Source organism: Dysidea avara, chromosome 7 (assembly GCF_963678975.1).
Source record: "Dysidea avara chromosome 7, odDysAvar1.4, whole genome shotgun sequence".
NCBI lineage: Eukaryota > Metazoa > Porifera > Demospongiae > Dictyoceratida > Dysideidae > Dysidea > Dysidea avara.
Window position 1 is genome coordinate 27895688 of NC_089278.1, and position 18505 is coordinate 27914192.

Here is an 18505-nt window from a genome sequence, read left to right on the forward strand (position 1 = left end):
AGACAGTTATCAGAAAAACAGAGGTTAGCTTTAATGGAGTGTAAGTGTTTGCTTTCAGACACTGAGGAGAAAGTAACAGAGCTGGCCCTAAGAATTAGCAGTTGACCAAGATAGTTTCTGAGACTGAGGCGAGAGAGACAAAGCTGGCTCTTGAGAACCAGCAGCCTACAGAATTTCTTGCTGGAACTGAGGAAAAATGACCAAGTTAGTTTTGGAATGTGAACAGTTACGAAAATATTCTTCAGGTTCAGAAGTGGAACGTCCTAAACATGAACTTCTACAGGCTAAGGTTAGAATTAAGGAGTTGTGGAAAGACATGTGTGATCAGATCCGTGAGCTTGACTATGGTTTGTGGGAGAGGGACAATGAACCAGAGTCTCTAAAGAAACAGACAGGAATGAAGAGTGCTGTGACTACGTTGCTTGCAACTAAGCAGACAGATTCTTACTCTCCTCTACTATTGATCTCCACAGAAATACCTTTTTGACCAATCAAACTGTTCCGGTTCTTTCTCAACATGTATCCACTGCTGTTGACAAGCCTGCCAGCAATGGAGTCACAACATCATCAAAGCTACTTACTATAGGCAGTCTCATATGCCGCCAACAATGGAGTCAGGACCACCTGTACAGGTACCCCCCATCAGTTGTTTTACCTTCTGTGTCATTTCATACAGGGCTACCTAGAATTGTCTCTAGTAATCCTGTAAGGACTGTGTCTACAATGATGCCCCATGTTTGGAATGTGTCATGCCCTGGGTTGTACATGAGTACTGCTGTTTCTAGCAGCCAGTCAGTAACACAAGCAGCCCACCCAGTCTCACTGAGTGACACTTCAGTGCAGCGTCAAGGTAAAGTCCATCCAATAGATAATTTCACTGGGGAAGATGCTCAAACCCATTTTGATGATTGGCTACCAACATTGGAAAGAATAACTGGACTGATAGTGAAGCGCTTATGCAGTTGGCTGGATATTTGCGTGGTAGAGCTTTACTTGAGTGGAATCTGGTGAGTCAAACCGAACGTGATACTTACAAGTCAGCTATTTCTGGATTGACAGGAATTAGAGATGTGTTACTGTATGGTAGACTACAGGATGGCCTGCAAACTGATCTCGTTAGTAAAGCTCCAGTCATCTCTGGAGCCCAAAGCTATAAAGAGCTTTGCATAGCTGCAAAAAAATGAAGAGATGGCTTGCAGAATTGAAGCAAATAAAAACAGTATACTAAAGAGTTTTCTACCCAGTTTTCATACCCACAGACTAAGAAAAATAGTCAACGGCAGGATTCAGGAACAAAAAGGGATGACAAGAAAAACAAAACTCCATTTCAAAGGCAGGTTAGATGTTACGTATGTGATAGTCCTGGAAAGCTAACAAGAGTGAGTCACCGAAGGAAAAACTGGCTAGTCAGAACTGAAGACAAGCCCATAGAGATATCTACGAGCAATTTTTTAAAGATAATTGATTCCTTGTTCTCACCCATTGAGGACTCAGTGTCCACAGTCCAAGACTAGGAAGTTACGCAGACTACTACTGGTACTCCTAAGAGCATTGAGGTACAGATTGAGGGACTACCTACCAATCAGAGGAATTATAGATACTGGCTCCGACATCACGATACTTAGTGGAACTGCATTCCAAGAAATTGTTACAGCTTGTGGAATCAAAAGGGAACAGTTTAAACCACCCGATACAACCACTTGTAGTTATGGGCACCAACCATTGAAGTTGGATGGACAACTGGACTTACAGGTCAAATTTGGTGAGAAGTCAATGTGTGAAAGAGTGTATATTAAGTTAGATGCAACTGATGCATTACTACTGTCTGAAAATGTGTGTTGTAAGCTAAATATTGCTACTTACCACCCTGATATCCAATCAGTTCTTCCAGCTACAGATCAGAATAAGGTGAAGAAGAAAAACAACAAGAAAGCCAGGATTAGTCTCATCCAGACTGTTCGCTTACCTGCTGATAGTTCAGCCTTGGTTCAGGTGGAAGTTAAGGAGTCAACAAATACTACTTACCTTATGTTGGAACTTGACCAGTGCCGTCATGACACCTATGGTAAACGATCGTCTAATAAGGAATGATGGAAGTAGTAGTGTACCAATTATTGTGTTTAACACTAGCTTGTGTACTCAGGTGCTAAAGGAAGGTATGTATTTGGGGAAGGCTGCTAAAGTTGATTTAATTCATACCAAGGCAGATGAGATTGGTAGTCATCATTCTGAGGGGAAGGATTGTGATGAATGTTCGAACTTTCTCAAATGAGCACATTCACTGGAGGAAGCAAGAAATAAAGAAACAGGTGAAATGTTCTTCTATTTCTCCGAGGTATTGTCTTTGGCAGAAGTGGACAAACTACTTGCCACCCTAAAGGAGTATCATCACATATTTTCAATTGCTGAAGGAGAAAGAGGAGAGACCAGTTTGGTAGACTCAACAAAAACACTAATGGTGCGACTTCTATCAAGCAAGCGACACAATGAGTTCCATTCGCAGAGGAGATTGCTGTACAGCTGAGCAAGACGCAAGAGGAAGTCATACAGGCATCAAAGAGTCCATGGGCAAGCCTAGTAGTGTTAGTAAAGAAGCGTGGTGGCTCATTAAGATTTTGCATCGACTTTAATGCAGGATGTTTGTAGGCTACTAGGAAATAAAAAGTTGAACACAATTGCATAGTGTGATGGCATGATTGAGAGGCTAAATAGAACATTAAAGCAATGCTGCAGAAACTCATAAACAGGCAGCTAAGTATGGGACACTTACCTTCCAGGGGCTTTATGGGCCTATCGTAAGACACCCCATAGTTCCACAGGTGAGAAGCCTTCTTATTTATTGTTCGGCTTTGACTGCCATTCTCCCAACTGAATTAGCACTAGTGCCAACCATTTCACATCAGCCTGTTGATATCAGTGATTATCGAGAACAATTAGTTGAAATGCTTTCTTCGGCAAGGACTATGGCAGCAAAGGAAAATTGGGAAGGTCAGCATAAATACAAACATCAATATGACAAGGTAGCTACCAACCCAAGGTACAAAGTTAGGGACTGAATGTTTTTGCATAATTTGCCAGTCTAACTATCTCGGCCGTGGTGTGGCCGTTTTCAAGTTATTTCAAGGAACGACCCAGATGTAACCATTGTTAAAGTGTATTTCCTAGATCATCCACCTTTACAGGTTCACCAAATGAGAGTCGAGAACTGTCCATTGTCATTTCCTTGTGCATACTATTGGTATGGAAGTAAAAGATCTAAACCTGGACAACCACCCAAGTGGGTAGAGAAATTTATGAGTCAACCATAATAAGAGGTAACTGGTGAACCAGCTGAAACAGTACCTTCAAAGAAGAAATGTAGGAAGCGCATGTTAGCACCAAGAGCCACAACCAGACCATCATTGGTTCCTCAAGATGACTCAAGAACGTCTCCATGCAACTTACGGAGCTGGAAATCAAATGACAACCAAAGCTCAGGGTCAAGTTTAATCATTGGAGGGAATATGTAACAAAGCTGATCTAACTTTAGCAGCAGCACCTGACTTTACTGAGTTTATTGTTATTGTACATGTAAACATCAATTAATGTAGTCACCTGATGATGTAACATAGTCTGATGTTTTAATGTAGTCACCTGATGTTCTAGTATAAAAGGTGTATGCTGTTTTAAATCATTGGAATCTTAAATCATTGAGTCTCTAAAATACACGCTTGTTTGTCACATGCCCAGACTGGCTATATTTGGCCACACAACACACTATTGTAGTATGTCTTGATAATTATAATGTAATTGTGTATGTGTTTTCAGTTGCTCAAGGGTAACTATTATCAAAGAAATGGACAATTGCTAAATAGTTTGCTATAGAATAACAAAGGTTAACTATAACTTGCTAGACCTCTTGAATTTGAAAGTGCTTATAAATATGCTATTGAGTGATATTCTAAAAAATTCTAGTTTGTTAGGGTTGGGTCATATACCAGTATGATTGCAAAGCTGCTTCTTGTTGCAGTTACATATTTACACATGTCAACAGTGCCCTTGTCAATTAGTATTACGGCCTCCTTATACCAGCAAACAAGCCTATCCCATGCACTGCAACATGCAAAAAATGCACTAATTTATCTTATAGAACTTTGTGTGGGCAAGATCAAACAAAAAGTGCACTTTAAATAAAGTACACATTAGGGCAAACAGTGCTTTATTGCCCACAAAGAGTGGGCAAGAGTGGGCAATAAAACACAGTTTCCCACGTGCCTTAGTGCAGGTTAATAGCTTGCAACACTCATGCTAGTACGACTAATCACCCAAGCCGGTGAAGGCTGATAGCCTCGCCGGGCTGAGTGATCAATCACCCCAGCCAATGCGAGTTCTACCACTGGATTGCTTATATAGACATACCTAAATGCTTCGATGATGGGTGGGAGAAGGTAAAATTGTTGTTATGTTTGGTAATGTAAACGGACAAGTCCTGGAGATATCACGGAAATACTTCATGATAGTGCATGGGTTTTGACTACAACCTGCCAAAATATGTGATGAACATTTACTATGCCAAAATATGTGATGAACACTTACTATGCCAAAATATGTGATGAACACTTACTATGCCAAAATATGATGAACTATGCGTGAGTTACTTTGTTAAACTAGTTTGTGTGCATTCAGGCTGCTAATAGTCTGTGCAACATGTGTTAATTACGAGTCCTAGTGTATGGTGAAGCTACACAACTAGAAAGTTCCATAAATTATTTAAAGCATTGCCTCACTCATGCTATATGAAAAATAAAGCACTTGGCGCTTGGCCTCAATGCTAACAAAGCACTCAGCTTTACCTCATGCTTTATTATCATCTCAGCTGTGCGTCTTATACTTTATTTTTCATATAGCACTCACAGCAATGCTTTTACATATACATAAAGTATGATAGTACTGTATAGTAGGAATCACAAAGGTCATGGCCCATGAAAAGCATCACACAAAAACCACCTCACTTTTCCGTGATAACTCTTCCCTGATAACAATGAGGCAGTATTGGTTAGGTAAAACTAAGCCCAATTAACAAGCCTCAAGATCAACCTGAAATGCTTTCAAAAGGTTGCTATGGAATTTAAAAAAAACTACAAAATTACTAAACAGAATTTTCTAGTCACTGATAGAGCTGTACCGATATGGGTTTTTGGCATGTACTAATATCCGATATGGATACCACCAAAAAAGCTGATAACCGATAGTCAATCCAACATTTGCATTACAAACAAAAGTCATAGATAATCTATATAAAAGTGTACATTTACCTGCTCTACAACATGTGGATATATTCATTGCTCACCCTATGCCTGTGGTGATAGTGGCTTGGGTTTCTATTAGGGCTGAGCGATACTACCGATTTAGCGATATATCGCGATATTTTGAAAGTATCGATATCACGATATTTTGTTAATAACTATCGTGATACCATGCCTGTACATTACTGTCATTAAAATCCATTTGTTATGCTGTACTAGGCTCAAGAATCCTTATAAGTCATAACCTGGTTACCCCTGCAGAGAGGTGTGAACACCATAACATAACTTCAAAGTATGTGTTACAATAACTGTTACTGTAAACAAGGTTGACAGTGGCTAGTTTGATGCTACTTTTGAAGACTTCCTGCAGGAATACTGAGCAATACGCTATGTGGCACCAGCTATGATTGACATATTTGTAAGTACCGTGAACTATTCAGTATCGTGAATAGTGGCTTTAGTATCGATCATGATACTAAAATGGCAGTATCGCTCAGCCCTAGTTTCTATTGTGCAATCCAGACAATTAAGCACCCACAAACATTTTTATGCATACTCCCATGAAGCGTTTAACAAATATTTCTGCATTAGTCCACATTTTATTGGCTTATGCAAAGGCTGGCACAGTAGGTTTCCTTGGTTATCCTGTGACTGTTCTTATATATTACAAAGTCACTATATAACTGCTTCATTTGAGACTGACAAACTTTCCAGCAACAAACACTAGAATCATGTGTATTTGTATGCTTCACATAGCTTAGCATTTGCTGTACAGGGATCAATAAGCCACTGCCACTAAACAGCAGCCAATATATAATCCGTGTATGCACAAACTATTGCTATATAAATATCAGTAGCGATATCGGTCCTCTTACTGGTCTGTACCAATACCAATATTCGTTAAAAATGCCATATCGGTGGCTGATATTTTGGCCGATCTGATTATCGCTACAGCTGTAGTCACTGACTGACTGATTGACTGACAGAAAGACTGACTGATGCCTTCAGACAAGCATAACTCAATAACTACTCAGGCTACAGGTTTGAATTTTTCACTGCTCAATGTCGCTTCAGCTGGACATGCACTCTTCATAGACTTACCAGTGTCCTACTTTGTGTCCCATTCAACTTTTGCTGACAGCAAAAGGTCTTGATGTGGTGGCAGGGCCGCCCACAGGGGGGGCAACTGGGGCATTTTTCCCTGGGTCCCAGCCTGAAAGGGGCCCCCAGGAGGCCCCATGAAGGGCCCCTTGAATACCTGTTTAAAAGTTCGATATACTCTAATAGAGCAGTCAGATCTAAATACTCTAATAGAGCAGTCACAGTATTCTTCAAAGGAGCAGTGTAGCAAGCGATATGGTTGGTGAGGGGTAGTTATAGTCTTTGTTAGCAGGTTATGACCTTTTTTTTTTTTTTGGTCTTCAACTTACAGCTTGGGTGAAGTTGTGATTCAGAATGGAAACCTCCTTGCCTCTGGGGCCCCACTTTAATTCTTTGCCCTGGACCCCTTAATTTCTCTGGGCAGCCCTGTGTGGTGGTAGCGCATGATGGCTTTTCTTCATAACGGAAATTGTCTGTATTTTTATAGTGATTGTAGAAGTATTGTTTTGAACAGTTCTTGATTCATAATGCTGTATAATGGGTTGAACATAGCTGACAACGAAGCATTATATAATGAAGCATTACTTATATTTCACTTTTCAGAAAATAATTGATAGCTGGGGCATGCAATGCCTTTTGATGTGGTATGCACGGGTTAACCATTCATAATAAACTTTATTTTACAAAAAAATGTTAGCAAACAGGTACACAAAATATTTGGAACTTTCAACTGCAGTTAGAACCAAAGCATATCAATAAGCCTTTTCCATAATGAAGTCAGAAGAAAAAATGGCGACCTCTATTTAGGGGACTCTAATCTTTTCAAGTACAGGTGATATTGGGTGACAAATGAAGACCGATTGTTTGTGTGATCTAGGAAGAAGATATCAAGCTAAAACTAACAGGTATGAGTATAACACAGCAGAATAAAATCATTTACGTGGGTTTTGAAAATTTCAGCTGGTTTTGAAGATTGAGTAGAAATAACAATCCTTTATATAACTTGTAACCATACCTGGTAATTTCGCTTCAATATCATCCTTTATTAACAATAAATGGTTCATGAAAAACTTGTCATCATAGGACGTAATACTCGAAAATATAAGAGTACCCCAAATAGAAAACCAATGTGACATCATTATGGAAAAGGCTTATAAAAAGTACTAATACAATCTGATTAGTGCACGATATTAAATCACAGTAAAATCTTTTGTGTACCTTTTATATTACAAGTGATCCAGGTGGTAGCATACCACCTGGATCAGCACTACTGACACTTGTGGGATAAACAGTCTGGCTTTTCATAGACAGAACAAGGGAGTTATGTGTGATTTCTCAAAAATCCAAAGGCAATATGTTGTCACGCCTACAGGGTAAACTACTTAATGGAATAACTTGAAAATCGGTTTGTATATGGAGTAACTATTGTGGTGCAAGCCTATATAAATTGATTACTAGCTATAATAGTCATTTATGATTCATTTGATTTATATGCTTTCTTTGGTTAGCAATCAGTGGCATCTCCTAGCCTCACCCCCAGACCACAAGGGTCTGTTGAACCACAATACAAACTCTCAGTGACATACATTACAAAGAAATTCATCGATCAACAATCATCATTGACAACACCTCTGATGTTATTTACATATTCCTATACTTTAACATGACAAGAACGCATTTTGTTCCTTATTACTGTCTTCCTAGTCTACCAATGCTTCTTTAGTATAGCATTATGGGTCCTAAGCAGCACCCCATCATCAATAAAGATTTGGCTAATGCCGCATAATTATGTAATGTAATATATGTAGATGTTGTAAGGCTTTACCTTTAGTCACAGTCAAGTGTTTCTATTGCACGTCACCAGACCCCAAGACAAGACTAGGCATCTTCATAAGTCAAGCTGGTTTTTCCAACCTCCTTGTGATAGTAAACAACTTTACCCATACAGATATACGTATAGGGTGCTTGAATTTGAATTGTGTCAATATTGTGATAGTTGCAATTATTTTGATAATAAGGTCTGCAATAACCATGGGAGATTATTATGCTTCAAGTGTGCTCAGGTTTGGCCCATAATGATGAAAGCCGGAATGGAACGGAACGGAATGGCTGGAATCAATCAGGGCACGCGCCAAGTTTAAAATCATTTTAAACAGATTGTGTAGTTTCCAACTGTCACACAATAACTAGAATTGTGCTAGAATTAATTTGTTTCTGTTTATAGGTATGCTAGTAATCGTTCGCTTGAAAGTTCTATTAAATGCTCACCACGTGGCAAGGTGTGCATAAATAAAATCCATTCAGTTTAGTTTAATCCTGATGTAAAAGTACTTCCTTACCTTTCCAAAAGGTAAACTACAGTAGTATTTTCATGTTGTAGCAGTATTCAAGCCTTTTTAGTACAAGTGTCGCTGGTTTTCTGAAGGGACTATAATTCTACCATTATTGGCAGCGATTTACGACAGTTAGCAAACTGTATAGAGCCATCGAGCAAATGACTTCTAGCATGTCTATAACAGAAGCAAACTAATTCTAGCACAATTCTAGCACAATTCTAGTTATTTTGTGGAGGTTGGAAACAGTGCACAACCTGTTAAAACCATTTGTTAAACTTGGCACATACCCCTATTGATTCTGTTCCATTCCGGGTTTCATCAGTACCCTCATAATGCCACTGCTATAATTGTATCTTGACCACTGTAGTATCTAATGTACCTCTATGCTATGTATCTACATGTGATGACTGCTTTATTAGACCATCTTCACTTTTCCCTTAACAAGAGACCATATAGCAAAATGTGATATTTTATTTTATGTGCCCATTTATTAATTTGGTATATGCAAACTGTGCAGAATTTGCAGCTCCTGATACAAAATACACAAAATGCACCTATTATGTTGGCATTACACTCAATGTGTTTGCCTACCTATTGCACCTATGTATAATTGTGTTGGTGTAATTGGTGTAGACTGTAACGTTGCTTTAAAGATGAAGGGGTCATACAAACAATTTTTGTAGTAAATAAAACTGTACACAAGATAACCCAATAAATATAATATGGGAGCTAGTTAAGATATAGTACATATGCAATAGTTCATGTGATGTGTTTGGAATACATTCTCACCTGATCATACTGTGAGATATCCATGTTGTGCTTCTTCACAAAATACCACACAACTGAACTTCTACCATGCACCATTGCTGATTGTAGGGGAGTCCAACCAAACTACACATATGATACAATGACACATGTGAATGTTTATTCCTTCCAATTACAAATAACATGTACACATACCACAAGTTATTTCAGATCAAGTATGTGATATGTCTCCATCACATGGTACATAGCCAGGAGGGGTTCAAATGGATTTAGGATGTTTTAGTTTATATAATAGTAGAATCATTACACAGTTTTCCGAATCAGAAAGTATTAGCAGTGGTTTCTCATTATGATAACTACATGATTTACTGTATGTAATTCTCAGTGAAAAAGATATGGACGAATATTAAACGATTGAACATTGTAATAAATCAGTCAGTATAACTACTTTATTACAATTGCCACTCAGTTGTAATGGGACTATGTACATAGACATTAGATCACCCAGCGGAAAATCTCTTTAATGATTCTGTGCACATTTAAGCATTAACATAAGTGTCTAAAAAGAAGAAAGCAAATACAGAAGAGTCTTGTTAGTAGGTGCATGCACTTATAATTTTTGAATGGATTTTTTGGTCAAATTTACTAAGATAGTTAAGCACAAGCACTTATAAATGACCACAAGGAGTTTCTGCTAGGAGAGCATTATTCATGCCTGCCTAATTATTCAAGTGATTGGAATACCATTTCTCAGTCAATTAGTACATTTGTTTTTGTGAACGAAACGGAATCCTTGTAGGAGTAGGGTGCAGCTATCATATTATTACAGGTGGTCAAGCAGTTGCTAGACACATTGCTGGCAAAGCATCAAGTGGACTCTTCTGCTTCCAAATTACATAGCATTAGCTTTTAGAAGCAATTTCAACTATAAGAAACAAACAGGTGTCTAGTATAAGTATACTGTACAGCAGGTTATTGCTGTGAGGTTTAAATCCACCATTAAAATAGCCTCCAGCATTAATTTCTGTGATGGCAAAATCTGTGAGACAACAACAATTTCTCTATAAATCTACGGATCTGGCAAAAAGTTACGAAAACGTATTAAGAACATACAGTAGAAGGTTTATCTTTGCAAAAATCAGTCTGCCAGCAGAAACGTTTGTGAGTTAAATGGATGTCACACATATAATACATGTAACCCGCTGTATGGTACTGTGCGTACTTAACCTAAATAATCATGTGTGCCAAATTACAGTACAGTACAGGCTACTTATAATTTCACACACAAGTGGCATTTTCTGTGTGGTGCCACCCATTTTTCTCCGTGGTTAAAGGCACAACCATGTGTGGGTAAAGGTACAACCACAAGTGTAGTGAGCAAAGGTAGTGCCACTTGTGGGTATAGGTGCAGCCACATGTTGGTAAAGGATATGTAAATAACAATAGTGTTGTACTGATTTGCATTATTCACATACAATAGTGTTGTACCGATACAGATTATTTGTCTATTCTTGTAATCAATACTCTGATATTAACCGATATTCTTTAAATCTTAAGAACAGGAGAGGAGGAGCAGAAAATCACCTAAAGGTTATGTGTGTGAATTGAAATTGTAATGATAATGTAATCAATATAATTAATCATGTGGGCGGCCGACTTTTACAATGTTTGGTAAAGTTTTGCCCCAACCCCTTTCATGGAAAAAGAAGCCAATTAGTTATAAAACAGCTAAGCCAGTTTATCAAACACTGTTTTTAGTGGGATTCCAGACCCTTTGTGAAATGTGATTGACTAATTGCGTGAGTGGTCGACAGACCATATGCATGCTAAGATGTGGTCCAGCAAAAAGTTGCTACCACTTCAGATTTCAGGACATTTTACAGGAAATTTCGTGGGTAGATTATGGGAAAGATTGGGGGTAAGTGAGGGCAAAATTATGGAGCGTTGTATTGCAAACACCTTCTCAAAGTGGAATAACTCGACACAGAACAAGTATGTTATGTACTTTCACCTATTAACTTACTTTTTAAATAGCACTAGTCTATCTTTCAGTAAGATTCCTTCGCATTAGTATTAAAAAAAAAATTGTACCACAGAGCACGTACGTTTTTTCCCTCAAGAAATGGCAGATGCACTATATTCATGTGATATTTTAATGATGTAATAAAGTGCCACACCTTAGCACATACACGGTCTATAGACTTTCAGCCATACTTTTACAAACAAACAAGCCTTAACAGTTATAAAACAGTCAAAGCAAATAAATGTTGTACCACTTACTGCTGCATTCATTGCATTCTTTACTTTCATCTTTCGTTATCATTTTTTCCCACTGTAAAGCAACCATGTAGTGGAACAGTTCACCATCTGTACTATTTACTTGGCCTGGTGACTTTTTACATACTGTTTATGGACATCTACTTAGTTAACTAATAATCCCCCTTGTTTTACATTGTAGTGTTATGCATGTGTATTAAATGTAAGTTTTGTTCAGGGGCGTAGCCAAGGGTGGGCATGGGTGGGCATTTGCCCAACTATCACAGTTTCTTGCCCAACCATCACAAGTAGCTTAAGATAAGATTCACGCGAGGCCGAGGATTCACAGCAGCACACAAAACAACCCTACTTTAATACTGTAAAGCGTAGATGCGTACCTCATTTGTTGAACCATGACTTCGAAGAAGGGATCGAGTTAGATGGTGTATCACGTGATCCATTACGTGGAAAATCCCTTGGGAAGTCCCTATAATTACACTTCGTGTAAACGCATGTGCCATGTTCCTTGGCGAGGTTTAAATTCGAAATTTAAAATGGAGTCGAAGTGTGGTACACTATAGTTGTGGTACTGTATCTCTAAGTCAGTGAATGATAATCGTCAGTAGGATTCGGTGTGGATGGTGCTTGTAGCAAAAAAATTCGCTTCAGTGGACTTGTCAGGTGTATTTTTTTGATAAGGAAAGTACCGTATAGCCTAACTTACTGCTGATGAAAGAAAATGGGAAAATGTACTCTTCTAGATAACAATAATGGCATATGCAAATGAAGCTGGAAATGGAGAAAAGGTCAAGTCATTATGAAGTGTCATGTGCACAATTTGTACTGATTAATAATTGTACTGATTAATCGAATTGTGGTTTACATCAAATTCATGAAACATGTAAATTGGCTACTATAAGTCTGGGACGAAACTTTCTTGGCATGCTGATATTTGTGACAAGACTCATTATAGTTCATAAGTTAGTACCACTGGCTTTCATTAGGGGCCATGTGGCATTTGCTTGAAAAAGCATTACATGTCGATGTGGTGGTTGGTCTGTAAGCTATACTGCCAGTTGATTGAAGTAAACATGTGTGGAACTGTTTACATTGTTGGTTCCTGTAGGTTCAGCAGTTTGATGTCACGTGATGCTCGGCTACGACAATCGTCGGTGGATGCCTGCCCTATAAGTTTAATAGAATAACATTATAGCTAGTAAATGTTTGCATGCATGCATGCGAGTAGCATTTGTTTACACTATAGCATAGGTAGCTGTAGGCCTTGTGTGCATACACTTTTCATATTTTTCTTTAACGTCTCACATGAAAGTGAGTGTGTTTCTTGTGTGTGTAGTTAAGTTGATGTTATGCCCAACCATCAAATATTGGCTGGCTACGCCCCTGGTTTTGTTGCTGCAATTGTATTGTGTGGTATACTATTGTATGTATGTCTCTGCCAAGGAGGAACGTCCATGGCTGATTGGTGGAGTATAAATTAACAATCCTGTTCTTTGCTATCATTAATCATTCATTGTGGGTTTCGGTTAATTGGCAAACTATTTCCGCTTTGCAACCGATACTGATACTTGTAAAACTACCTAATATCAGCTGTTACCAATAATTCAACCGATTATCGGTGCAACACTAAATAGCAATAACAGTAATATAGTTGCTAAAATGTAATGCAACAGTAACAGTAATAGTTAAAGTTATTCAGTGTTGGGGTAGTTACTTACACTGCTGTTACTGCTGTTACATGTTTTTTTTTTTCAGAATCTTAACTTCGATCCCTATTCTACTTGTTTAAATTTACAATTTTTTGCCACCCTTAGTTACATAATGTATTGCATAAACAACGCATTACCCCAAACACTGCTGTTACTGTTATGTGAATAATAGTAAGATAATCAACCTTCTTAGTCTGTAGCGAGTATATGGTTACTATAAGTCTTTGAGAATAGGCCGTCAATGGGTTAATTAATAATACTTGAATCTTTTAAAATAATTGTCTCAAGGGAGTAGTTACTTTTTCAGTGTTGATGACTTACAGTCCATATACCTAATCTATGCCAGCTATATAGCCCATGTATCAATTCACAGGCTTACAATGCAGTCCCTGGTAAAATATTATCGACTGCTCTTTTAAAGGTGACTGCTTTATTAGCACATTTTAATCACTTTAGTGGAAAACAGTGAAGATATAAACAAGTTGATGTTGTGCTACTTCTAAAAACCTGGCACCATGTAGCAAACAAACAAACCTAACTGGAATTAATTAATAGCATACTAAACTAATATTTTTATTGGGTTTTACTTTGTTGCTACACACACAATTGAATCATAGTACCTAATCTGTATTTTGAAATATTTTGTAATTCTGTTGCTAAGCACTGCTAAGGAAGCGTACCTTGAACAAACTGTGAATTATTCGCGTATGTAAGTTATTTGTTTTGTTCACGTATGTATGGGCATGCCCCCATTTCAACTCAAAAGAAATGGTTTTACCCAGTAGTCTAGGAGGCTGGCTGCATTGTTTTTTGGCTGTGTGATGTCTGTAGAGCCTATTGGGAAAGGCCTTCAAGGCATTCTTATAAACTCGCTTCACCCATATTTCAAGCCGGCATACATTAACTGCCTTAAACCAAAGTTTACATTCCCGGAAGAACTGTAATTAATTAACAGTTAGGCTTAAGTCTGCTATGCTCCAAATTCTTCCTACTATTCTTTCTGGCAGTTCTTTTTTTTATTCACCTACTATTCCCAAAATTATTCCTGAATTCACCTATTATCCCCAAAATTACCCTTGGAATTTGAGCAAGAACAAGCAAATTAGTTAGAGTTTCTACTGACTGCTATATTAGAATTATGGACTCAAAAGTGACTGCTCTTTTAGAGTAACTGACTGTTCTATTAGAGTATCTCAATCTTTTCAACCATTTTTATACTTGCACCAAGAGAAACTGATAATTTTACACTAATTATTCCTAGAACTCCTCCAATTATTCCAGAATATTCCCCAATTCTTTTCCCTACCTATAATGGCCAAATTACGCCAGCATAATAGACATGTGCCTATTAATAGTGTATTAAACTAATATTTATTTTGGCTTGTTGCTACATAAAAAATTGAACCATCACAGTAACTTAGTAATTTGTGTTATGTAATTCATAAAATATTTTCTAATTCTGTAATTACGTTGTTAAACACTGCTAAGCAGGCATAGCTCGAACAAACCACTTTAACGCACTACTAATGCACAGAACTATCTTCTTAACTGTTTAATAGTTTGTCTATAGCATTTTCTTACATAAGTTCTCCAGGAAAAGCCTCAAAGCTGTTTTTCATTTTCATTCGTATATGTATGGGCATGTCCTCGAAGGAATTTGTCATACTCAATAGCCTAGGAGGCCAGCTGTGTTGTTTTTTGGCTACTTGATGTCCGTAGAGCTAATTGGGGAAAGGCCTTCATCATGTCCTTATATTCTTGCTTCACCTGTATTTCAAACCAGCAAGTATTAGCTGCCCTTAAACCATAGCTTCCTATTCTATATGGGTTTTATTTCTCACATACAGGCTGTTTTTAGCGAACAAAGTTTTGCTCACTTGGGTGTGGAAAGACAAACAAATATACAAACAAACATATATACATACATACACACAAACACATTCACTTTTCGGAAAATAATTTCAGTAAACCGCATGGTTTAAAAACTTCCAAGAGTACATTGTAGCAACATTCATATGAAGCAACTAAGGACCAAACAAATATATGAGACATTAATGTTGCAAGAGCCCAAAGAATTACCAAAACAGTAAATAATAGCCATAGATTGCCACAGATTTCCATATAGTATCAGGCGTGGAAGATGCCAACTTTAATCATGTGCTGAAAGCATTAAAACCAAGGTACAATTGTTCCAGCACGAAATATTTGTTATCCCAAAGATCTCTGGTGGGATGAAGATAAGGTCAGAAACCATCAGTGGTTAACTTAACTACTAATACCTGGAGCTGCAGTCAAAATGATACATCATTGCTGACAAGGCTTTTACTAAAGTTTCTGTTGTACTGCATGTACAAGTACTGGAAACGGCTCACACTGGTGAATATATACAGTAGCTGGAAGAATTTCTAACGTAGAACTGGAATATCCCACAGGAACATGCATACTTAACAGTTTCCCTAGCACACTCAGGTTGAATTTGCTCACTCATTACAGCTAGTTGTGAAGGGCAGGTTTCGACTCAGAAAGCAACAGCTGACATAACTGCTATTTGTATGTTTAAAGTTTGTATGACAGTACCACCTGCAATGGAGTTTTAAAATTCAACACTATGTATAATAATTTTGGATGTGTGCAACAACACAACTAGTGTTAAACTGTAAAATTCAATACTTTACAGAGTATATGTACATACATGTGTTTGGTATATATTTTTTCATAAAACATTACTGAACCAGGTGCACACTGCACATCTGGTCTTCAAAAGGACATCTGTGTGTCTGCATGTTTGTAGAAGTGATAAAATGTTTAAGATTAAAAGACACCTGTTCTGTGAATGAAAGCTTATGGACTTTATTTAACACCAGTGAGGGCTAGCCATGTTTACCTGAAAACATGTGGCCCTTCTATGAAAACATTAACGGGCCCTTTTCTGTGTGCTCTATGGTGTTGTAAGGACAAAAACTCTCATCACTGGTCTCACATAACATACATGAATGATGAACTTTGACCTAAATGATGGGCGTGACCCACAACAAATTGCTCCATACTGAAGTGTAGCCACTGGTACTAGCTAAAGAATTTGTGTAAGAAAAATGTAATGGAGAAAGCATATGTAATACAACAGCATATGTGACCGTCTCAGCAAAAACCTGACTTGTTCGCACAACTAAAATTTTTTTTTAAAATTCACTCAGCAACATCAGCAGTGTCCAAGGAACGGACCCCCACAGTTTCAGCCTTCTTTAGTGTGTAATTTTGGAATTATATCGATAGACAGTAGGAAGAGCAAGGTAATCGATTTGTACTGAAAATAAACTGCAGGCGCTAACATTCGCAGCCATAACTTCCGTTTGGATTGGCCTACAACGTTGCAATTTGGCTTAAAACATTCACCATGGATCAGCACATCAGCCAAGGTAGAGTATTATCCCTGTAGATACTTGTACATATGGATATGAAGGCAGTTTGGTAGAAGAAACGATGACAATCTTGTATACGTTTACCGCATCGTAAACAAATGCAAGTGACACGGAGCTAGAGAAACGAAACAAAGATTTTTGAACTCCTCATGGACAGGCGAATAAGATGATATATTATTATAATTGACTTGACTCTTCCTTCTTCGAGTACTGGCCCAATAAAAACTTGCATAGGTTTTTTTGTAGCATGCGTAATTTTATGAAATATTTTTAAATTTCGTTTTTCTCAATACGCATAGTTGTGCGAACAAGTCGGGTTTTTGCTGAGACGGTCACATATGTAATATGCCAAGAAGACAGTTCTTTGTACGTATTTGTGCTTCAATGTTACACATGTAGAGAAAACACAACCTGTATGTACTGTAAGTACAATACTAACTTTGTCAGTAAGGTTAACATTTGCTCCTCTGTCTGCTAGCTGTTGGACAACATCAATGTGTCCATATATTGAAGCATGATGAAGTGGACTCCATCCATTCTATGAAGAATAACACATTACTAACATATCATCACTGTATAGCCAAACTACATATAATTGATATGTAGAGCATCACATTTCACAATGTTTGTTTACTGTCAAACACATTTCCAAATTAGCACACAATTAGACATACTTGTATACAACTAAAAACAACAAACAATGTACTTTGTTGATATACATACATAGTTTAGTAGTAGTTAGTAAACAATAGAGTCTAAATATTTAGGGCCTACATACCTAAGTAGGCAGGATTGAGGTTACATATGTTATCTATGTACATGAAACTCTACTATACTAATACCATAATCATTAATCCAGCTAATTTCCATCGTTGTGCTCCTCTCTTTATAATTAGATCACATACTAGCCCCACCCACCCACCACTCCATTGTACCAGTACAAAGTGAATAAATTTATAATTTCTAGTGGTAGTCACTTGCACTATCAAGTAATAAAATTTACTGTACACAACCACAACATGTGGTGGTCTACAACAAATCGAACACTTCAAACAATCACATCTACTAGTGATGTTTGCATACACCTGTATGTTGAACTATTATAATGAGGCCATTTTGCATTTAAAGAAGTCGGTATTGAATATAAAATTACACTTTAATCCACCACAAAATATAAAGTCTTTATTGTCTACAATGTATACCATTAAACAGGGACACAACATACACTAATTATACCTGCATTATGTAATTTTTACAGTTTTCGCAGTTAGTCCAAGAAATTTTATCGCGTGAAAATTATTTTTGTCAACGTGTGCAGTGAAGAAATCACCACAATTGTTTTAGTATCGATGATAGTGGATGCTAGTCTACTAGTACAAAGATGTTTGGCTTTAGTATCAGTCACTTACTAGACTGTGTCTCACACAGGGATTGCCACTACTGTGATACTTGGTTCAGACATGCTTTAGCAATCAGTATACGATGCTGTAGTATGGTTCCACATATAATCGGATCAGTATTGAATTGGAACAGATATTGGGCATTTTGGTTTCAATCGGTATTGGTTATTAATTCCGATACTGATTAATAGCCACTCATACCACTCATCATCATCA

The 18505-nt window shown here is 37.6% G+C and overlaps 1 protein-coding gene across 2 annotated transcripts in view; it reads right to left on the minus strand.

The window, feature by feature from the left end:
- Nucleotides 1-18505, minus strand: part of LOC136259667 (uncharacterized) — an 84821-nt gene that overhangs the window by 24252 nt on the left and 42064 nt on the right. For both annotated transcript variants that reach the window (XM_066053167.1, XM_066053166.1), the window contains exons 14-15: nt 17329-17427; nt 9512-9613 (exon numbers count right to left, since the gene is read on the minus strand). In XM_066053167.1, the coding sequence (XP_065909239.1) occupies nt 9512-9613; nt 17329-17427 (201 nt within the window). The remainder of the gene's footprint in view (nt 1-9511; nt 9614-17328; nt 17428-18505) is intronic.